This window comes from Ambystoma mexicanum, chromosome 1p (genome assembly GCF_040938575.1).
Source record: "Ambystoma mexicanum isolate Mex_15411 chromosome 1p, UKY_AmexF1_1, whole genome shotgun sequence".
Classification (NCBI taxonomy): domain Eukaryota; kingdom Metazoa; phylum Chordata; class Amphibia; order Caudata; family Ambystomatidae; genus Ambystoma; species Ambystoma mexicanum.
The window spans coordinates 1,427,882,220-1,427,902,510 of NC_090921.1; the positions used below are offsets into that span (position 1 = coordinate 1,427,882,220).

Genomic DNA, 20,291 nt, shown 5'->3' on the forward strand with positions numbered 1-20,291 from the left:
AAATGTTATGGTATGGTGTTAGAGAGACTATAAAAAGGGAACATCTAGACGTTCATTTATACATTATCACAATATGCTCACATACTCAGTTGTTCATTCTTAAGTCATTGAGTACTTATTATTTATATGTATCATCCCGATGTACATTGGTAATAATAAACATTATAAAAGATTTTTATCTTGTCATAACACGTCTAATTCATTCTCTGCCATCATTGTTTCTAATGCTATGGAGCAGTCCTTAAATATCTGTAACTCGCATATAGTTGTAGATTAGAGTCAACTGTATAACACGTTAGTTTCTTGTAATAACACATCTGCTATACTCTTTCTCATCCTTCTTTGTCATAATTAGGAGAAAGGGACTTGAGAGAAAGGGACTTGTGGTTCACTTAGGCTTAGTAATGAACCCTAACTATGATGGTCTTGTGTTAACGATTTCAATCTGCCTGTATCACTGGGGTCTCTTTTGTATTCTATGGGTTCGTTATTTGGCTCCAAAATCTAATTTTCCTGTGCCTCTCATGGGGCCGCCATTCGAGCCTCTGCATTCGGCGCCATTGAAGTTCCTGTCGTGGAAAACAGCGTTTCTTGTGGCCATCACCTCGGCACGACGAGTGGGAGAGATCCAGGCCCTCTCCTGCAAGCCTCCATACGTGACTTTCCACAAGACGAGGGTGGTGCTGAGGACGCACCGCTCCTCCTTCATGCCCAAGTTGCCGTCGGACTTCCATCTCAAAGAGCCCTTAGTGTGACCTGTTTTCTTCCCGTCACCTTTGTCGCCGGCCGAGAGGACTTTGCACTTGCTGGATGTAGCTAGAGCGCTGAAATTCTACGTGGACCGCACAGAGTTTTCGGAAGACATCACAGCTGTTTGTGAACTTTGGACCTGTGAACCAAGGGAAGGCCCTCTCGAAGGCTTCCATTTCCAGATGGCTCTCCGGCTGCATCATGCATTGTCATCAGTTGGCAAACCGACTGTTGCCCGGCCGCCCGACAGCCCATTCGACCAGAGCGATCGCTGCTACCACGGCGTTGCTATCTATTGTACCCCTGCTGGACATGTGCAGGTCTGCTACGTGGAGGTCGGCGCACACCTTCACGAGATTCTACTGCGTCGACCTGGATTCCAGGGAGGAGTCCAGAGTCGGCCAGGCAGTGCTGCGCAACCTGTTCACCTGAAAGGTGGGCGTGGTGAGGAGGTAAGAGATGCTTAATGTTGAGTTTATGTAATGCTTAATGTTGAGCCTTGCCACCTCATGTGGTTGTGAATGTGTGTACTGCTATGGATTCTTGTATTCATGAGCATGTGAATCCATGCCAGACCCCATGCTGGAGAAGGAACAAGGTACTTACCTGTAACTGTTGTTCTCCAGCATGGTTCTGGCATGGATTCACATGCGAACCCTCCCTCCTACCCCTCTGCGGCTCTTCACTTGGTCCTACTGCCACTTTACGTTCTACCAAATCTGAGGATGGCTGCCAGAGAAGGGGCTTAGGTAGAGGGCAGTCATTGGTTGGGGGCAGTATGAGCCAGAGACCAGTGATAGTTTATTAGGAGAAAGACAGTTCAGAAACAAAACTGAAACTGATTTTTTTTCTTTACCGAGGATTCCCAGCCTGACGACGGGGAATATTCATGAGCATGTAAATCCATGCCAGACCCATGCTGGAGAACAACAGTTACAGGTAAGTAACTTGTTCCTTACTCCATCACTTTATTTTGAGATTTTCACAAGAGATCATGCTCAATCATAGCATACTGTTAAAGTATAATGCCTGATGCTTGTGAATCTGCTTAGAATCACATGCTTTGCGAATACTCCGACATCTAATGGTAATCGCGGGGTATTGAATCCTGACTTTCGAAGATTAAAAGGGGGTGTTGACATGGGCGTGCCTGTAACACTATCCTTATGTGACGTGTAGTCTACCCAAAATCCCTCACGCGTTGAGGTACCTCAGATTGTTTTTTCCGCCCAGCTAGCTGGTCGCCTTATGCAGAGCTCTTAGAAATTGCAAATCTAATTCTTTCCCCACGACCTCCAGTCGTTTATATATATTCCATCCCCTTCATTGACGACTACTTATCTGCCACCGCCGAAGACATCGGAAGACAACCCCAGACTTCGACAGCTGGTGCTCCTGTCGACTGCGTGGCCGGGCCTTCTGGCTGTCTTATACAGTAGGGAAAGTGGGGTCCGGGGTTTTCCAATTCTTTTAAGAATGTATTTCCTTCTCCTTTCTCTTTGCCCCTCTGGTTTTGCCGTTGCTATAAACCTGAGCTCTGGACAGGACACCTTTTTAAATGTTCAACGGAAGAAAAGGTTTCCTAATTTAAGGAAACCTGCGTCCCCTGCACACTGTCAAAAGGGCGTAAAGCCTGTATGTAGTTATTAGGATATAATTGTATTGTTAACCAAAAGATACAAAGATATCATTTAAAGTCTGAGGTAGTACTTGGTTTTATAAATTCAATGAATGTATTGCTCTTCCGGTTACCGGAAAAAAAATCTCTCTAAGCTGACCCAATTAATGTTTGACAATTCATATGTTTTATCTAAAACAGATATTTATTCAAATTTTAACAAAAAAGTAAGGTCTTGATCTGGCCCAACGCGTTTCGAGTGTTGTTTTCACTCTTCATCAGGGGCAAAGTATTATTTTTTTCTTACACATAATAATTCTCTAGAGAGAAAGAATTAATAATCCAATATTAGTAACACATACTAGTACATATTCATTTTCATATGCTCATATAAAGAAAACATAGCTTCATAGCTACTAAGCGGAGGCACAACAAGCTTTTTCTGTGTGGGTCATTACATCATCCTTTAAATTCAATGGTCACTGTTTAACAAAGAGGAGGCATAGTAACAATGTACAGATGCTAGGTACCTTAGAAGCTAAATGACATCAATATTTCCTAATTTAGGGCAATTTGTAGGGTAGCATGCATCAATATTGTGACTACTAAATTAAAGTTCCATGCGTGAAAGAATATATAAGTAGCCTATTTGCTTACCTACAAGGATAACATGCATCAATTGTGACTACTAAGAATAAAGTTCCTTGTGTGGAAGAATATGTATATAAGTAGAGAATGTGCTTACTTACATAGAAAGAATTTAGAAGGCAGTGTGGGCTGGCTCTTCCATAGATGTCCTCCTGACTGTGGGCTAGCCCACTATTTTAGTCCTGCTGGTGGTTAGTCCTAATCTATAATAAATCGTCTGGATAAGATAGTGCAATATAGTATCAATGTCTAAGAATACAAAAAGGTTAGTGCACTTACTCCTCTCAGTAGGTAAAGGACTTGTAAGGTCAGGCTTCTTATGCAGTAAGGTCCTTAGCAGGATTCACCCCAAGTAATGGTGGTAGGCTGTCCTAGCCCTATATGGGAAGATAGCCAATGGGCTGAGAACAAAGGGTTTTAAATATGGTCGATACCTTTACCTTTTTAAAAGTTGCCCTTCTTGTAAAGGCAAGTACCCTGGAAGGACACGCACCGGAGGTGCAATTTTTGTCTCCCTCGATCACCACGAGGCATCCTGTCGGTCTTGTCAGCTCTTGCGTCCGAAGACGATTAAGGAGTGTCGAGTTTAACAGTGGGCGGCCTACACCATGATGCAGGCCGAGGGTAGCTCCGCCGCCGCCACAGGTGCTGAGAATGACGAGGAGTTAAGCGATAAGGATGCCATTGACCTTTCATCAGAGCGACCACGCTCCGACCCGTCCGTCCCTGGCCCCACCATACAGGCCGATGGTTCTACCACGGGGAGTGTACATCCTTGCGACAGGGACGCACCTTCCTTCTCATAAAGGCAAGCACACAACCCCCTGTACCGCCTCGACGGATTTGTCGGGACGGTCCAGGACACCAAGCTCCTCGAAGGAACCCGCCGATCCACGCGGTCGGCAGCCCTCTCTGCAACCACGTAAGCGGCATTCGTCCAGGCACTCCACTGACAAGGGCGTCAGTCTTAAGAGCATGCCGACGCATAAGGTTCCGGCAACGTCGAAATCTACGACTAACCCACTGCAACAGTCAAAACCCCTCGCAGAGATGCCAAACATCAAGATTGTTTCGGTGGCAAATAAGCCCAAAGACAGGTTGAAAGATACATCCACACACTGGGAAAGGCAGGAAGACTATTCTGAAAGCCCCAAGCCTTTATCTAAAACTTTCTGGTAAATCTCGATGTTCTAAGCAGGTAGGTCCCCAAGATGAGCCTTTTCCCCCTCTGGATCCCTCTGGCTCCTCTTTATGGACCAGGTATAGGTTTGAGGGGTGTATGAATAGGCTTGCAAGGTTCGTAGACTTTTCAGAAAGGTTTACGCCCTGACTTTTCTCATACGCTGCACCTCTGTGAAGCATCTACCCTTGCAGAGTTAATACTAGTGTGTTGCTATATGCTCACATGTAACAAGCCCATTGTGGTGCACCCTGCCTTGGTGGGGTTCCCAGCAGCCTACCGCTTATTCCACTGGGCCGTATACTATATTGTAGCATCAAGCACACAGAGCTTTTTTCCTGCTTTTTATTGCATACCACCTTGTGATGTATCAGGCCTATAGGGCTGTACTCCGCATTTTGCCGCATATCATACTACTGCATCTAGCCTAGAGGGTTGAAGCTTGTATTATGCTGCTTACCCTATTGTACTGCATCAAGCCTAGAGGGTTGCATCTTTATTGCTTACCCTATTGCTTACCCTATTGTGCTGCATCCATCTTGTACATATCATATATTGTTGCATCTAGCCATAGGTGGTTTGCTACACCTGCAAGTTCCCACCTACTCTTGCACTGCACGCTCCAAGGCAACCTTTAGAATTCTAACCTATGCTACTTGCTCCCTTTCACATGGCCACCTTACAGAGAGTAACGCTCACCATGGCTACTCTCTTACCCCCGTTTCACACTATAGCACCAACAAGGATCCTGCCTTCCCTTCAGCCCTATTCACCTCAGCTTGTTGTGAAATCAGCGCCAGTCAACAATGTCTATTGTCCCTTCACCCCTGCGGAATGGATCCATCTTTTCACATCACCACCCACGCCACTGGTTCCATGTCCACTCAGCCGGAGGAACGCTAGACTGGGTTCACGTTTTCTCGGCAATAAGATGACAATTAGGGCTCATACTCCACTGGACGCTAATAGTCTGATCAATACCCTGCCCACAACGCCTCCTATGAGGTCACCTGACCCCAGTAAAAAACCCTGCGCACCTGTTACTATAACTCCAGTACTTGGTGTACCAGATGCATCAAAGGAGCTCTGATCAATGCAAGATCCCTGTTAGCTCATGCCCTTGACATAGTCAACTTCATCTCCAGCAACCAACTTGACTTCCTTGCCATGGCAGAAACTTGGTTATACCCTACAGCTGGACCTACTCTGTCTTTATCTCTCCCAGATAACTACACAATTATCAATGCAGATAGATGCACTGGCAAAGGTGGGGGAGTGGCCTTCATAGCCAAATCACATCTGGGCCTTCGAGAATTTCCCAAAGCTAGCGTCCCTCCGGCCGAACTTCTGTCAGTCAGAATCCCTCTCTCAGCCATACCCTTCTAGTCCATCATCTACCGGCCCCTTGGCTCAATGTCCACCTTCGAGGAAGACATTACCCTCCTCCTTACCCAAAACACCAAACTTGATTCTAAAATCATCTTTTTGGGGGATCTTAACTTAGGCCTGCATGACCTAAATGACCTCAATGCCACAGCCATAGAAAATTCTATCTCACAACTTGGCTTCAAGCACTGTATCAATGAGCCTACCCTCAACAAGAGCAAAACACTGGACTGGCTTGCAGACCTAAACTGTACTACTACAATTCTCAACAATGCGCCTTGTGCCTGATCAGACCTTCACTGCATTACCTTTAGCATACAGGTGAACGCTCGCCCTGATTAGAGCACCACAATTGCCCCACAAACCTGGGCCAGAAACAATCGTAACATAACTCTAGACAACCCAATACTCTACTACAGCCTATTATCGATACTTCCAAAAAACTAGATAAGGACCCGTCTTCTTTGGTAGACCTGTACAATTATAGCTTGGATCAAGTTCTCAATAAAATGGACACACACAAGTTAAGAAAGGCTAAACCTATAGCCCATTTAAATAAATGGTTCACGGCTGACCTAAAAACCCTCCGTAACAAAAAAAGATCAGTCGAAGCCACTTGGAGAAAAACACCCTCATTCCCAACAAGAAAAAGTTCACTACTGCTGCTAGGACTTTCAAAGCAGCTATTCTTATCACCAAAAGAGAGACCTATAACGTTAGAATTCGGAACGCTACATCTGGTACTAAAGAGCTCTTTACTAAGGGAATTGGAATCCCCTGCTCCACCTACAGACGCCTGCAACAAAGATGCGGCCTGGTGCACCCATATCCAGAAAGCCTTAAATGACAAAATAGCCTTACTTCAAGCCAAAATTGAGACTAAAAAGAACAGCCTAGCTTTTAGCTCCAAATCTCGCAATTCGCCTGACCCTCAACTTCCGCTGTGTCACCCTTTCTACTTCTGTACACTCACTATAAAAGAAGTTGAAAACATCATCACTGTTCTAAAACCATCAAGATGCCAGGGAGATACATGCCCAGAATCTGTTGTCAAGGAAGGAACAAAAGATCTAGCCCCATTCATCACTGCACTGATTAACTCATCCTTTGAATGCTGCACAGTCCCTAACAACCTCAAAGAGCCCCGGGTTATGCCCCTTCTCCAAAAACCCAATCTTGATCCAAACGTACCCACTAATTACCAACCTATAACAATCCCATTCCTCCTAAAAATACTAGATGGAGCGGCCTACCTACAAATACAAAAACACCGGGAGGACAATAACCTCTTGGGCTTGTGTCAATCTGGTTTCAGACCTAGGCACAGCACTGAAACTGCCCTCCTGGATCTAAAAATCCAAATGGATGAAGCCAAAGATAAAGGCAATCGGGCCATTCTTCTACTGCTGGACCTATCGGCAGCGTTTGATCACATAGTCCATCAGATCCTTACCAAGCACTTGACCTCAGCTGCATCATTCTCTCCAAACACCGCCAGTTGGATCCAATCCTTTCTCTCGAATAGAGCAAGGATCTTTGCACCTACAGCATCTGCTGATCCAGTACCGATCTACTGTGGAGTCCCTCAGGGTTTGTGTGTTTTGCCCACACTGCATAACATTTTTACAAAGCTCCTGTTTGACTGTCTTGATAGCCTGGCTGTCACATACCCAAATTATGCTGATGACACCCAGGTCCTCATTACGCTCACTGGCTGCTATGATAAAGACTCAAAAATATTAAATGACATTTACCTTGAAATTTAGGCATGGACGACAAAACGTAGCTTCTGATCATTGGATCCCCAGCTCGCTTAAACGGTCTGGACGCACGATACAAGACTTTCAAAATTGACGGAAACATCACTAAAGTTGCCAATGAAGTCAAAACCTTAGTTGTCCACTCCTACAAAAAACAAGTTAACATTACAGCCTCAACTACAGCATACACAAATAAGCTGATCAATGCCTGCAAACCTTGTCCACTAACAGCTGCCTTACGCTCGCCAGGGCATTGTTTTTTATCTAAGCTGGATTATTGCAATATTTTATTCCTAGGCTCTACCAAACGCAATCTGAATAAACTACAAGTCCTTCAGAACAATGCTCTTCGATCTGCCTTAAATATCCCACGTGCTAATCACATCTCTGCCACGCAACGCAAGCTGTATCCCAGCGCATGACAGAAACTCGCTGCATACGTTCGTCATCGCACATAGTCATCACACATAAATGCCTAACACAGCCCCTAAATATTTGGCTGAGAAATTCACTAGGAACCAGCCATCTAGACCCACAATATCCTTCTATTCACACTGCCTCAACATCCCTAAGTACAAAAAGAAAACTGCAGATGCGTCCAGTTTCCCTGTACTAGCTGTTAAGTGCTGGAACTCCCCCCTACAGCCATTAGGGCGGAACCTTCTTTTTGGAACTTTAGATATAAAGTCAAAGCTTGGCTCTTTGCCCAGCAACATTAAACTTTTCTCTTCCGGAATCGACCACCTAAATGTGCGAATTGCTCCACTGCTTATGTAGCCTTGCTGATTTTTTTATGTTGACTATTCTGTAACCCATATCAACCTACCTTGTGTCAACTGTTTCTATATGGATGTACTTGTAACAATTACCTAAGCTCAAGTGCCCAGATACCTCAGGGTTGGGTGCGTTCTACAAATAATAAACTAAACTACCACACCCAAGAGGTCTAGTGGGGAGGACCTTTGCCCCACAGTGTCTAAATTTCAGAGGACCTCCTGCCCTCTTCATGAGGCCTTTGACCTGACGGATCAGAAGGTTCCTCAAAACCCCTTTTTACAAGAGGATGATCCCTCTGAGGATCCCACTGACAAGGCCCCAGATTGGGGAGATGAGCCACCGGTGGATAACCCACCATGGTTGTCGCCTATCAATACCCCAGATCCTGACACACTATACATGGATCCTCCCGCCTTCCCACCTCTGCGACAGGCATCTCCCATAGATGACCAGATGGCATTTAATGCTATTCTGAAAAAAGCAGCCGAACATTTTCAGATAGCCACGCAAGAAGCAGTGCAAGACACTATCTTCGTGTAGGAATATTCTGCAAGTCAAGGCTATCCCTTTACTAAACTCCATTAAGTGGCGCATCACCCCTTCTTTACTGACACCTTTACAGACCAGGGCTGTGAACCCACGGGTGGAGAGACTTTTTCACGCCTCCCTTACAGACCCTCTGTACATTTGGGGACATGCCACCCCAGATTCTCTCGTGGTCACTACAACTAGAAAGAGGGCGGGATTACCCTTGTGCACGGGTGAGGCACCGTCGGACAAAGACTGCAAGATGCTCTATGCCCTAGGAGAGCGTGTCACTACTGCGGCAGCGTATTCCACCAGGATTACCACGCTGTTGGGCAGCTATTGCGATGTTCAGTGGAACCTGCTACAGGATGGCCTGCAAGAGGTCCCTGAAGCTGTACGTTCACGTTTGCTCACGGTTGTATCAGAGGGTAGACGGGTAAATCATAATATCCTTAAGAATAACCTAGATGCTGGGGAGACAGCAGGCAGAACTCTTTTGAAGAGGCATGCCTGGTTAAAAAACTCAAGGTCCAAGCTGGAAACACAATCGTCCCTTATCAACAAACCGGTGGAGGACTCTAACCTGTTTGGTAAAGCTGTAGATGAGTCGCTCGAAACTGCGAAAAAATAACATGAGACTTTGTAATCTTTAAACCAGATCACTCAAAGGCCGTTTCAGTGGTGAGGTGGAAGTTCTCGCCGCTCCTTTTGCTGACAGTCCTACCCACGTTCCCCACATAACCAATATGGAGCGGGGTAACACATGGTCCTCAGGACATCGGTCCGCTGCCTCAAATCAGTATCCGCCTAGAGGACAGCACTGTGGCAAAGGAAGAGGTTGCAATGCCACCCCTAGAGGCTCCCCGGCCTCCAATCAGAAATGACTTGCGGATTCGGCTCTCCTCCCGTGCCTCCCCGATCGGGGGACATATAGCCTCATTCTTACACACATGGGAGGTGATTACCACAGACCCGTGGGTACGCAAGTCCGTCACCCATGGTTATTGCATAGAGTTCAGCCAGCCATCTCAATTCAGACCACCGAAGTACAGGCGTCTAACACCGGAACACCTGAAGATCCTTCTGCAAGAGGTCAAGATCCTGCAGGAAAAGGGCCAATCGAAGTTGTGCCCGTTCTGCAGGTAAACAAGGGTATTTTTTCAGTGTACTTCCTTGTACCCAAAAAGATCTCACCTTGCGCCCTGTGCTAGACTTGCGCCCAGCAAACAAATTTGTCAAACCACAAAAATTTTGGATGATAACTGTTGTGTATGGCTTGGCTTTGCAGAAGGAATGCTGTGATGTTATGTGGAGTGTTTATGCCTGAGTGATGGAATGCGTGGGTGAATGTTCTAACCTGGTCAGTTGTTCAGCCAGAGGCCTGGGTGATGGGCTGCCAGTGTTTTATTGTCCTATATGTAACTTTTATGTAACCTGATTGACAGCTTGTAATGATACTAATAAACCTAGCAAGTCAACCTAAGAAGTCTGGGAGCTGCCTCGTTACATTGGTGACGAGTTGGTCTTTTAAAAGAAGAATCTACGCGTGAAACAGATGTAAAGCTGGTGCCCTGCTGCGGGGGGTGCAGGAAGGAAGAAGAGGACAACACTTCCCCCAAATGAAGTAAGTCCCATCACCCAGGGTGGCAAGGTACTGCAGGGCTGAAAAAGGGAAGCCAACTCTTAAGTTGAAGAAAGGGGAGTTGTTTCCATCAGCAGGAGAGAGAGGCAGAGCTGGGTCTCATAAGCAGGAGAGGGAACAACTGATTGGTTATTAGCCAGATTATTATGAACCAGGGGCATTTTTGTGGAGTCATCTTCCCAGTTTTGGGGAGCCATTCAATGGAAGATGCATAGCGCTTGGATGCTCGGCATCAATTGCATGGCAGGTGAAGCGAGTCTTATGTGCAAGAGAGAGGAGTCTGATGGTCTGGAGAATAACTGCTGTGGTTATGTGCACTAAAAACTGCTACTCCGGTTATGTGCACTGAAGTCTAACATCATAGCTGGGCTTATGTGCATGTCATTATTGCACTTACAACTATGGGAAACTTTCCCATCTGTGCATTGGAGAGTTCGAGCTGATGATGGAGCTTGTCCATAGCCCATAAGGGAAGACAGTGGGACATAGAAGGTCTGGTGGTCAAAGGATTGGAGTGGTTGGACAAACCTGCAATGAGTACTAATGCAGGGGATCGGAATACGTAATGGAGGTTGGTAAAAGCTGCGCAGTTTGGCAACATTGTGGACACATCTGCACGATGGAGGTGTTTGGACATGGTACAGCGTGGGACAGATCCATGGAGCCTGGATTTGGGTAAAACTACGTATGCTTTAAGCTATGGAGCTATGGACTTTGGTAAAATGGTTGAAGTTGCTTGCTCTATGGATTGAAGGAAAATTTACTATGTGGAGCATCCTAGGGTGTATTGTGTTTATGTGCTTATCTGTGTTTCATTTACTTTGATGCACATAGATGGATTGCAGGCTGGTATCTGGTGTTTTGTTTTTAAGTATGGATGGGTATGGTTTGGATGTGATGAGTGTGTTTTAGATTTGACACTCTTGAGGATTTGCAGTTTGGGGTCGTAGCAAGCGACATGGGCTTTTAGTATGGAGTAAAGTGTATGGTATGGTCCAAAACTAGTATGGAAGTCAGGGTTTTCCTGAATGTTTAGTTTTTGACTTCTTTGAGAATTTTCAGCATTTACGTTGTCCCATGACAACATGGACTTTTATTTGACAACATGGACTTTTAGGATTGGATTTGGGTCGGGTTCATGACATCTAATGTTTTAGAGACTAGATGTAACTTTTTGAGGATTTTGAGCATTTAGGTCGCTAAATAGCACATTGGACTTTTAGGAATGGATGTTGTTTGGGCTTCATGGCATATATAGTGTTTTTTAAGAAATGTATTCAAACTAATGCTGAAAATATTGCAATGTGAACTACATATTGTGTAATATGTGATGTATGGAGTAGGGTATGGAAGTTCTGTATGGATCCGGGCAGATTAGTCTTTTTGGGGGTAGCACTTTCAATTATCCCTTGTATGGGTGTTGATATGGTTGTCTGGTGATTGAGGGGGTAGTGCTTCCCATGTTTTTTGGTTTTGGGTGAAGCTTGTATGGTTGCTGATGGTGTGAGTGCCAGGTCAGCATGTCTTATCTCTCAATGTGGTTGCTGGGGGTAGCGCCTTCAGCCTAACATTCAGTTTGGATGTGGATGGGTATGCCACAAGGGTATTTGAGAGGTAGCGCCACATGGTATGGTATCTGGGGGTAGCACCTCCAGTTTGGTTTGGGAGTGATTGTGATGAGTCGCGCATGGTTAAACAGTGTACGTGTGTTTCTGGTGGTAGCGCCACCAGTTCCGTCGGTCCGTGACTATAATAGGTTATGCATGGTTATTCCATGTATGGCTTTGTGAGGTGGTAGCGCCACCAATTGTCGGGGTGTGACTGAAGTTAGTCATGCAAGGTGATTGGTTTGGTAACTGGGTGGTAGCGCCCCCGACTTTGGTATGGGCATGTCTGTGGTATTAGGCATTGCATGGTCAAACACTACCCCGACTTTGTGGTTTATTTACCACAAATAATTCGATTTTTTTTCTCTGTGCACATGCAGTGCGACTGTGTTTAACTGTACTGTGTGCGCTTCTATAACTCCTTCCACTCTCATCAGGGTCCGAAGTGTGACAAGGATATTGGTTGTTGGTCCTGGTGTGCCTGGCTAGTGCATCAAGTATGAGGTGAGTGGTAGAGTGTCAGAGCACGTGTTGTGTGCTAGCCCTGATGATGCAAGTCGGTGTGAATGGCTTATGTTGCTGTGTGTGGAGATGTGTTGTGTAATGTCTTGCGCTGTTGTCGGAAGAGGGGAGATGTGTTGTGTAACGTTTTGCTGTGTGTGATGTGCAATGCAAAGGGAGGAGATGTGTTGTGCATGGCTTGGCTTTGCAGAAGGAATGTTGTGATGTCATGTGGAGTGTTTATGCCTGAGTGATGGAATGCATGGGTGAATGTTCTAACCTGGTCAGTTGTTCAGCCAGAGGCCTGGGTGTTGGGCTGCCAGTTTTTTATTGTCCTATATGTAACTTATATGTAACCTGATTGACAGCTTGTAATGATACTAATAAACCTAGCAAATCAACCTAAGGAGTCTGGGAGCTGTTTTGTTACAATAACGCTGCAAGAAGTAATCCCTCTTCTAACACTGGGGGATTGCATGGCAACATTGGACATGAAAGATGCATACTTTCATATTTCAATGTTGCTGGCACACAGGAAATACCTAAGGTTCATGATAGAGAACAAACACTATCCGTTCAAGGTGTTTCCCTTCGGAATTGCCTCAGCCCCAAGAGTATTAACAAAGGTGCTGGCAGTTGCAGCAGCTCACCTGCGCAGGCAATCCATCCCAGTTTATCCTTGCCTCGAGGACTGGCTCATAAAGACAATGGACCTATTCTTCAGTCTGGGATTCTCCATAAACAAGAAGAAATCCAGCCTAGACCCCAGCCAAGTCAAGCAGTTTCTGGGGGCCCTAATTCGGACAGAAGACGGCCTTGTCTTCCCCTCCAACGAGAGGGTTCAAAACATGCTGTTTCAGATCCCTGAATATGTAGCCAGTCGAGAGGCGCCAGTACGCAAGGCCATGCGACTGTTGGGGATGATGGCATATTGCATTTATTTGGTCCCTCACGCACGTTTGCGCATGCGCCCCATGCAAGAGTGGCTCAACAGCCAGTGGGGTCAGGCCAGCGGACAATGGGACAATCTAGTTGTTTTCTCAGCAGCCCTCGTTCTCTCTCCACAGTAGTGGTTGAGGGAAAACCTCTTGAAGGGGAAAACCTTCACCACCCCTGCAGTAGAAGCCACTCTCAGGACGGACATATCTCTCACGGGGTGGGGAGCTCACCCCCTTCAGCAGACGGCGCACAGCGTTTGGTCCCCAGCAGTAACATCCAACCACATAAACCTGTTGGAGCTGTTAGCAGTGTTCGAAGCTCTGAAGGCTTTTCAGACACAATTGCAGGGAAAGGCCATACTGGTCCTCACGGACAGCACCACGGCCATGTACTACCTGAACAAGCAAGGGGGCACTTGCTCTCCAGGGCTATCCATACTGTCCCAGAACATTTGGAAGTGGGCTCTCAAACAAAAGATGTTCCTCCTGTCTCAACACATTCCAGGGGAACTCAATCTTCTGGCAGACGTGCTCAGCAGAGACTTGCCGCTGCCCATAGAGTATGAATGGTGAGTACACGAAGACATAGTCTCCAATGTTTACACAGAATGGGGCTTCCCAGAGATCGACTTGTTCGCAACTCTGGAGAACTCACAATGCCCAGGTTACGCCTCAGGTAGCCTCAAAACCGATCCAAGGGGAACGGTCTCTAGATAACATGGTCACGAAAATGTGTTTACGCTAAAGCCCCCCAAATCCCCTGTTCAACAAGATAATGCACAAGATGTGGGCCCCCCAACTCTGGTTTTCCCATCTGATGGAGATGTCACTCTCCCCTCCGATGAAACTACCTTGCCCATACAACATTTCTATCACAGGGCAAGGGGGAAACACTTCATCCATGCCCACAGACTCTCAATTTAGCGGCCTGGCTCCTGAGATCATAGAGTTTGGGCATCTCCAACTTCCTCAGAGATGCATGGATATACTTAGTGAAGCAAGAAAGCTTAACACCAAACATTGCTCCTCCAATAAGTGGAAACGCTTCATCATCTAGTGCAATTCCAAGAGCATCCATCCCATTGACTGCTCTCCTACTTATATTGTACTATACCGGACTCACCTACTAGACTCTGGTCTAGTTTTTAATTACCTGAAGGTCCACTTAGCTGCACATTCAGCCTACACCACGTCCCAGCGAAAGGTGTCTTAGTGGAAGATCACCGTAATTAAAGATTTCATGGAAGGGGTTAAAAGAATTAATCCCCCTATTTCTAACCCTGCTCCCGGATGGGACCTAAATGTGGTATTAACTAGACTTATGGGATCTCCTTTTGAACCTATGCACAAGGCGAGCCTCAAAGCACTCACTTACAAGACTGCCTTCCTAGTGGCAGTCACTTCAATAAGGTGAGTCGGAGAGCTACAGGCCCTTTCAATTCTAGACCCTTTTGTCACAATTCACAGAGATAAGGGGTTCTGCGCACTCACCCACGGTTTGCACCCAAATTAATTTCAAAGTTCCATGTGAACCAGTCAATGGAACTACCCACATTCTTCCAGAACCCCACTGACGTTGCAGAAAGAAGCCTATACACGCTTGATGTGCGCAGGGCAGTCATGTACTATCTGGAAAGAACTAAACCACTAAGGAAAACAAACCAGTTTTTCCTTTCAATGGCAGCGGTAGAGAAGGACACCTCTAAATAAGCCATTTCAAGGTGGATTGTCCATTGCATCACACTCTGCTACACTCTTGCCAGGAGAGAGCTGCCCTTCAAACCTAACCTACTTGGGGCATTGGGGCCTCCATAGCTTTCATTGCAAATGTTCCCCTTGAATCCATTTGCAAGGTGGCAACCTGGAGTTCTGCACAAACCTTTACAAAACACTTGCCTAGACACTCGCTCTAGGTCTGATTCTCAGGTGGGACAAGCAGTACGAAGACATCTTTTCACTACTGTTTTTTCTCACATCTCACCACCAACTCCGGGTACTACTCGCTAGTCTATGCACAGCATGTGATTCTAAGCAGATTCATAAGCATCAGAAGACATGCATTACTTAACGTAATAACATTTCTGAGGATTGTATCTGCTTAGATTCACATGCGCCCACCCTTCCTCCCCACTCAGTTGTTAGGAACATAGACATCTTACTACTTCTTATCTCTCTCTTTGTACGCAAGTTAGTCATAAGGCTCCCTCACGGCATAAAAAATACAATCAGAGGGACCTCGACGAGCGAGGGATATTAGCTACACTACACGTCACGTTAGGGATAGTGTTAAGGCACGCCCATGTCGACGTCCCCTTTCGATCCTCGAAAGACCAGATGCAATACTCTGCAATTACCACTAGATGATGGACTATATGCACATCCTGTCAATCTAAGCAGATACAATCATCAGAAATGCTATTACGGTAAGTAATGCATGTCTTATTAGCTGATTACTTGTGACAACCCTTATTCTGCAAGCCGTGTTTTAAGCTTAATTGGAAATTGATGGCTTATGAATATTATTGATCTAATACTATACCTATACATCCAATTCATGAAATGGCTATTAGGGCTAATTTAAAGTATTACTCTTGTGGGGACAACTGCACAGATTAGAATTTTATTTGTTTTTATTTCTCTTTTAGGCATTTTCTGGTACTGTCATAGAAAAAGAACATGCTTTGCCATCTATTCCACTCTTAAGCATTGCTCATTGTTCTTTACCAACAATCCCTGAGCGAAAAGCTGAAGAAGCTGTGACTGAAGCAACTGAAGAAACTACAAAGAGGATTTCAAAATTTAAAGCTGCAAGAATGCAGCAGAGAACGTAGCTTTTGCCTGAATTATCAATATCATTTAATATACATATCTAGGAATATGGCGAACTGGTGACATTAAATCAATGTAACAATTATACATATTGTAACTGGTTTGTGGGGTTTAGCATCTGGACACTAGTTGTCACCTCAAAGAAGAAATATGAATGTCTGACATGAATTATGCAATGTCTTACTTTAATTCTACTGTGTACTTTCAGCACCTTTGTATGTTAGCCTTACAATAGGAACATCCTTGGCATCCATATCAAATTGGTTAGATATGAAATTTTGTTTCAGAGCTTAGTATTTAAATTCATAGTTTGTGTTTAAATCTATTAATTTGAAGTATTTTTGAAACAGCTGTGACAATGACCTTGGTACCATTTTCAAACCATTTTAAAGAAGCTTTTTACATTTTGTACTCCATGCTTACATTACATGATTCATTTTTACTTTGGAATTCTGTATTAACTCCATGTTCCACATTTTTGTCAAATGGCTGTTTAGTATAAGCCATGTTTCTCTACTTACTGTCCTCAATATCTGTGCATCTCACTGTACAAACCGTTCACAGAATGCTGTGTTTAGGTCTTTTGCAGGAAAGTTTCTTAGATGGTAAATGGTATTTTGTAAAACCTATTTTTTGAAGTAAAATAATACTACAGTAAAACTGTGTTTTCGTTCTTTTGGTGTGTTTATAGTTTTGTTGCTTTGAAGGGGAATGTATCTTTTGAAATTGTTTTTCTTTACATTAGGTATTCTTATTTGAAAATGGCTTCTTCATCGAGCCAGATAGGCACAAAAAAGAGCTTTCCTGTACTGCTGTTGTCAGCTAGTCAATAATACTGTAGGTAGACCATTATTTGTGTACAAACTGTGCACTTTTTCAAGACTTAATTTGTTCTAATAACTATTCTCTCTTAACACATCAGTTCATTCTTCACATTCCCCGCCTTAACTCTTGAGAAGGCATAGTTCTTAAAAGTAAACAAAACATATAAATTGATAAAATGTATGACATATTTTCTAGAATTTTAAATTTGGTAACTAGAATCAAACAGTAGCAATTATCTGTGTAGGTTGTTTAGAGTTTTTACGTAGCGTGGGCACTGTATTACTTAATAACATATGTTTTTGTTCTAGTATCCCAAGAAATAACTTTTATTATTTTTTTTAAGAACATTAAACCTATCAATTTGAGTTTCTTACCTGGAATGGCAAAGTCTACTCTGAAAATCCGGCCACACATCAGCGTTTCCTTTTTATACGTAAGCATATACTAGGTGACTAGTAGAGGTGCTGGTGTGCTGAATCACATTGTTCACTAGATGCCATATTGGTATGTTTATGTTCTAATAAAAACTGTTAGGGTCTTTTTGACCAAGAGTTGCCTAGAAGAATTTAAACTTATTTCTTGTTAATATAATGTTAAATTGAGTGAGAGATGTGTTTGACTGCTTTGTGTCACATAGCAGTAATATTTTACTCCAACTACTGTACTTGAGAGCAGCCATTTATTTATATATATGAAAACACTTTTTTGCATCAGCAGAATCTGTTGTCTCACTAAAACATTTCACCACTTTTTTTGGGTTCAATTTTTCTCTGATAAATACCCGACAGAGCTTTCTGAGACACGGTTTACCATTTCTGCTCTAGGTAGTTCCTTGCCATTCAATCGGCGTTCAAAGCACCTGCTAGGTTTGGCCAATAACACACTGCAAAGGGGAGGGGAATGTGACATAGGGTTTCCTTCAAGCATCATCTGTTTGACCCCTCAGTCAACTGGGTCCCAGGTTCAGATCTGCTCCACCAATGTTATTTTGAATGTTTTCAATAAAGAGGCCATTAAATACCCAAGTTATTATTTATGTTTAAATGTGTCACCTGCATTTTTTCAGGTGTTTGTCTGTGCCATATTTATTTTTGGTGCAGTGAATAAGCCTGGTATGCCAGTAAATGTGTTTAGTGTCTGTTTTTATTTATTGCCTGCTGGCCTAGTAGTGATATTAGATGAGAGCAACCAGGCGGGAGCAGGATTTGGAGCTACAGAAGCAGAGAGACGAGTAGGAAGAAGGAAAGTGCAGAGCTGGAAGAGCGTAAAGACCTGGAGAAGGGGAGAACTAAACTTAGAAGTTTGAAATATCTGCTAAAAGGAAGGGGGCGCAGGAGCAGAGAAAGGAGGCAAAGAAGTGGGACTAAGAAGGAGCATATTGGGACAGTGGAAGCAGAGTTGGAGGAGGAAAAAATAAAAGGAAAATGGTGAGGATTCAAGGAGGGGGAGCACGCAGAAGTCTCCGAAGATGAAGAGGCCATAAGAAGCATGGAAGGAAAGTGAGAACGGGAGAAGCAGAATAACCTCAGAATAACCATTGGCAGCCTGGATTTAGTGAGATTTGTCAAACGCTTACTGAGAAATGGCATCATGTGAAACAATCCATGGCCCCTCAGGTCCAGCTGGTAGAAGTGGTCACCTAGAAATTCAATATCCTGACCAGGACGATTGAGAAGGTCTTTATAAAGCCAAGAAAAGTGCGGGGTACACTTGAAACCCCAAAGACTGAGTAACTTTTATTTGACCACCAGAAGGCACAGCCCAAAGGAAGTGAGTGATATTCTGAAGGACTACAGCTCTTAAGCAACCTGGAATCTCTCCTCCGATTGCTCCCCATTGTTATCCAGTTCATCTTGAGCCCTTTGCCTCGTTGTATTGTATAATAAACCTTTTTGTACCTAACTGAGGCTTGAGTGGTCCGTTGATCATTCACCGCAACACCAAACAAACTGCTATAAACAACTTTGCATAAATAGTCATTACTGTAGCTATTTTAGCGGATGCACCGCCAGTAGCTCCTACTCAGTGCTGGCTCTCTATTGACACCCTGGTCCTCTAAACTTCTTCCTTAATCTGACCCTTTTCCCTGAGTCACTACCTACCAGCATCCCCTTTGTCATACTGAGGGATTTTAATCTCCCCAAGCTGTCTGCAGCCACTTGAGCTTAAATTCCTCGTATCTGACCGCTCCCTCAATTCACTCCATTACCAGCCTATCCACTCTCTAATTCACTCTCCCTCGGATCACGCCATTGTTCACTTTACATCTCGGTCCCTTCAACTCATCTCCCCTCTTTGTTGACTAAGAGGAAGGTCAGGCAAGACTTTCTTGCCCCTTAACTTGATAATGTTAGGACTGATGTGGCAGGATTGTCCTGATACTATATCTCCTTGCAATCACCCTCCCCTGCAAGGCCCCAGATCCTTCACCATGGCTTATCCTGCACAACCTACCCACCCAGTTCCCCGTACCTTTCCCTTGCTGTGTACAAACACCACTTTATAAGGAGTATTTCGTTGTGTTTAGCTAAAGTTGCGTACTTATCTTGCTACACAATGTACCATGTATATAACTGCCAGGTTTCTTCACAAATGTCTGCTTCCTAGTATTACCAAATGTCATGGAAACTTGCCAGGCTATATAAGATGAGTTTTGTCCAAACACCAGGACAACTCTCCGTCTGACACCTGTCCCTTGTCATTCTGTATTAAGGTATTCTGCTGTTTGTCTTTCTCTAATAATAACTTGCTTTACCTCTCAGCTGTACTGACTCGGCTGTGCTGGTGGCTGCTGCTTTGCTCACGTTGGACCAGTTCGGTCCTTATCTCCAGTGCAACATTCAGGGACAAAAAGTACACTGGTTGATACCTTTGCCAGCTGCTCTACGCTAAAGGCAGTAGATTTCCCTCATGTCAATGTCTCTGATCAAATTATGGAATGTCTGGGACAATGATCCAACAGCCAACTCTATCTGTTTCAATTGGTCCCATTTCTAACCAACATGCTTTTCTCCTTAGCCCATGTTCACTTGCTTGTTGGGTATTGATTTCATTGTGTAAAATGGATTGTATAATTAAGTGCTCCATGGAGGGTATTTACCTAGAAGTTCCACAGTCTGAATAGGCTGAATCTCCCACCACCCCCTCCAGAGTGTACTGTCTCCCCCACCCACATAATTGCAAAACCTCCTGGACTCACTCTGTCTCATTATGAGCATCACCAGTACACGTCACCTTGAATAAAGCAGTTCCTCTGCCACAGTATAGGATCTCACCCCAAGCAGAAGAAAGTATCAAGCCTG

General features: G+C 44.5%; 1 protein-coding gene across 1 annotated transcript in view; it reads left to right on the plus strand.

Moving 5' to 3' along the window:
• Positions 1 to 16,824, plus strand: part of URI1 (URI1 prefoldin like chaperone) — a 995,615-nt gene extending 978,791 nt beyond the window's left edge. The window contains exon 11 of the mRNA XM_069607080.1: positions 15,981 to 16,824. Coding sequence (XP_069463181.1) covers positions 15,981 to 16,166 — 186 coding nt within the window. The 3' untranslated portion in view covers positions 16,167 to 16,824. The remainder of the gene's footprint in view (positions 1 to 15,980) is intronic.
• Positions 16,825 to 20,291: the final 3,467 nt, after the last annotated feature.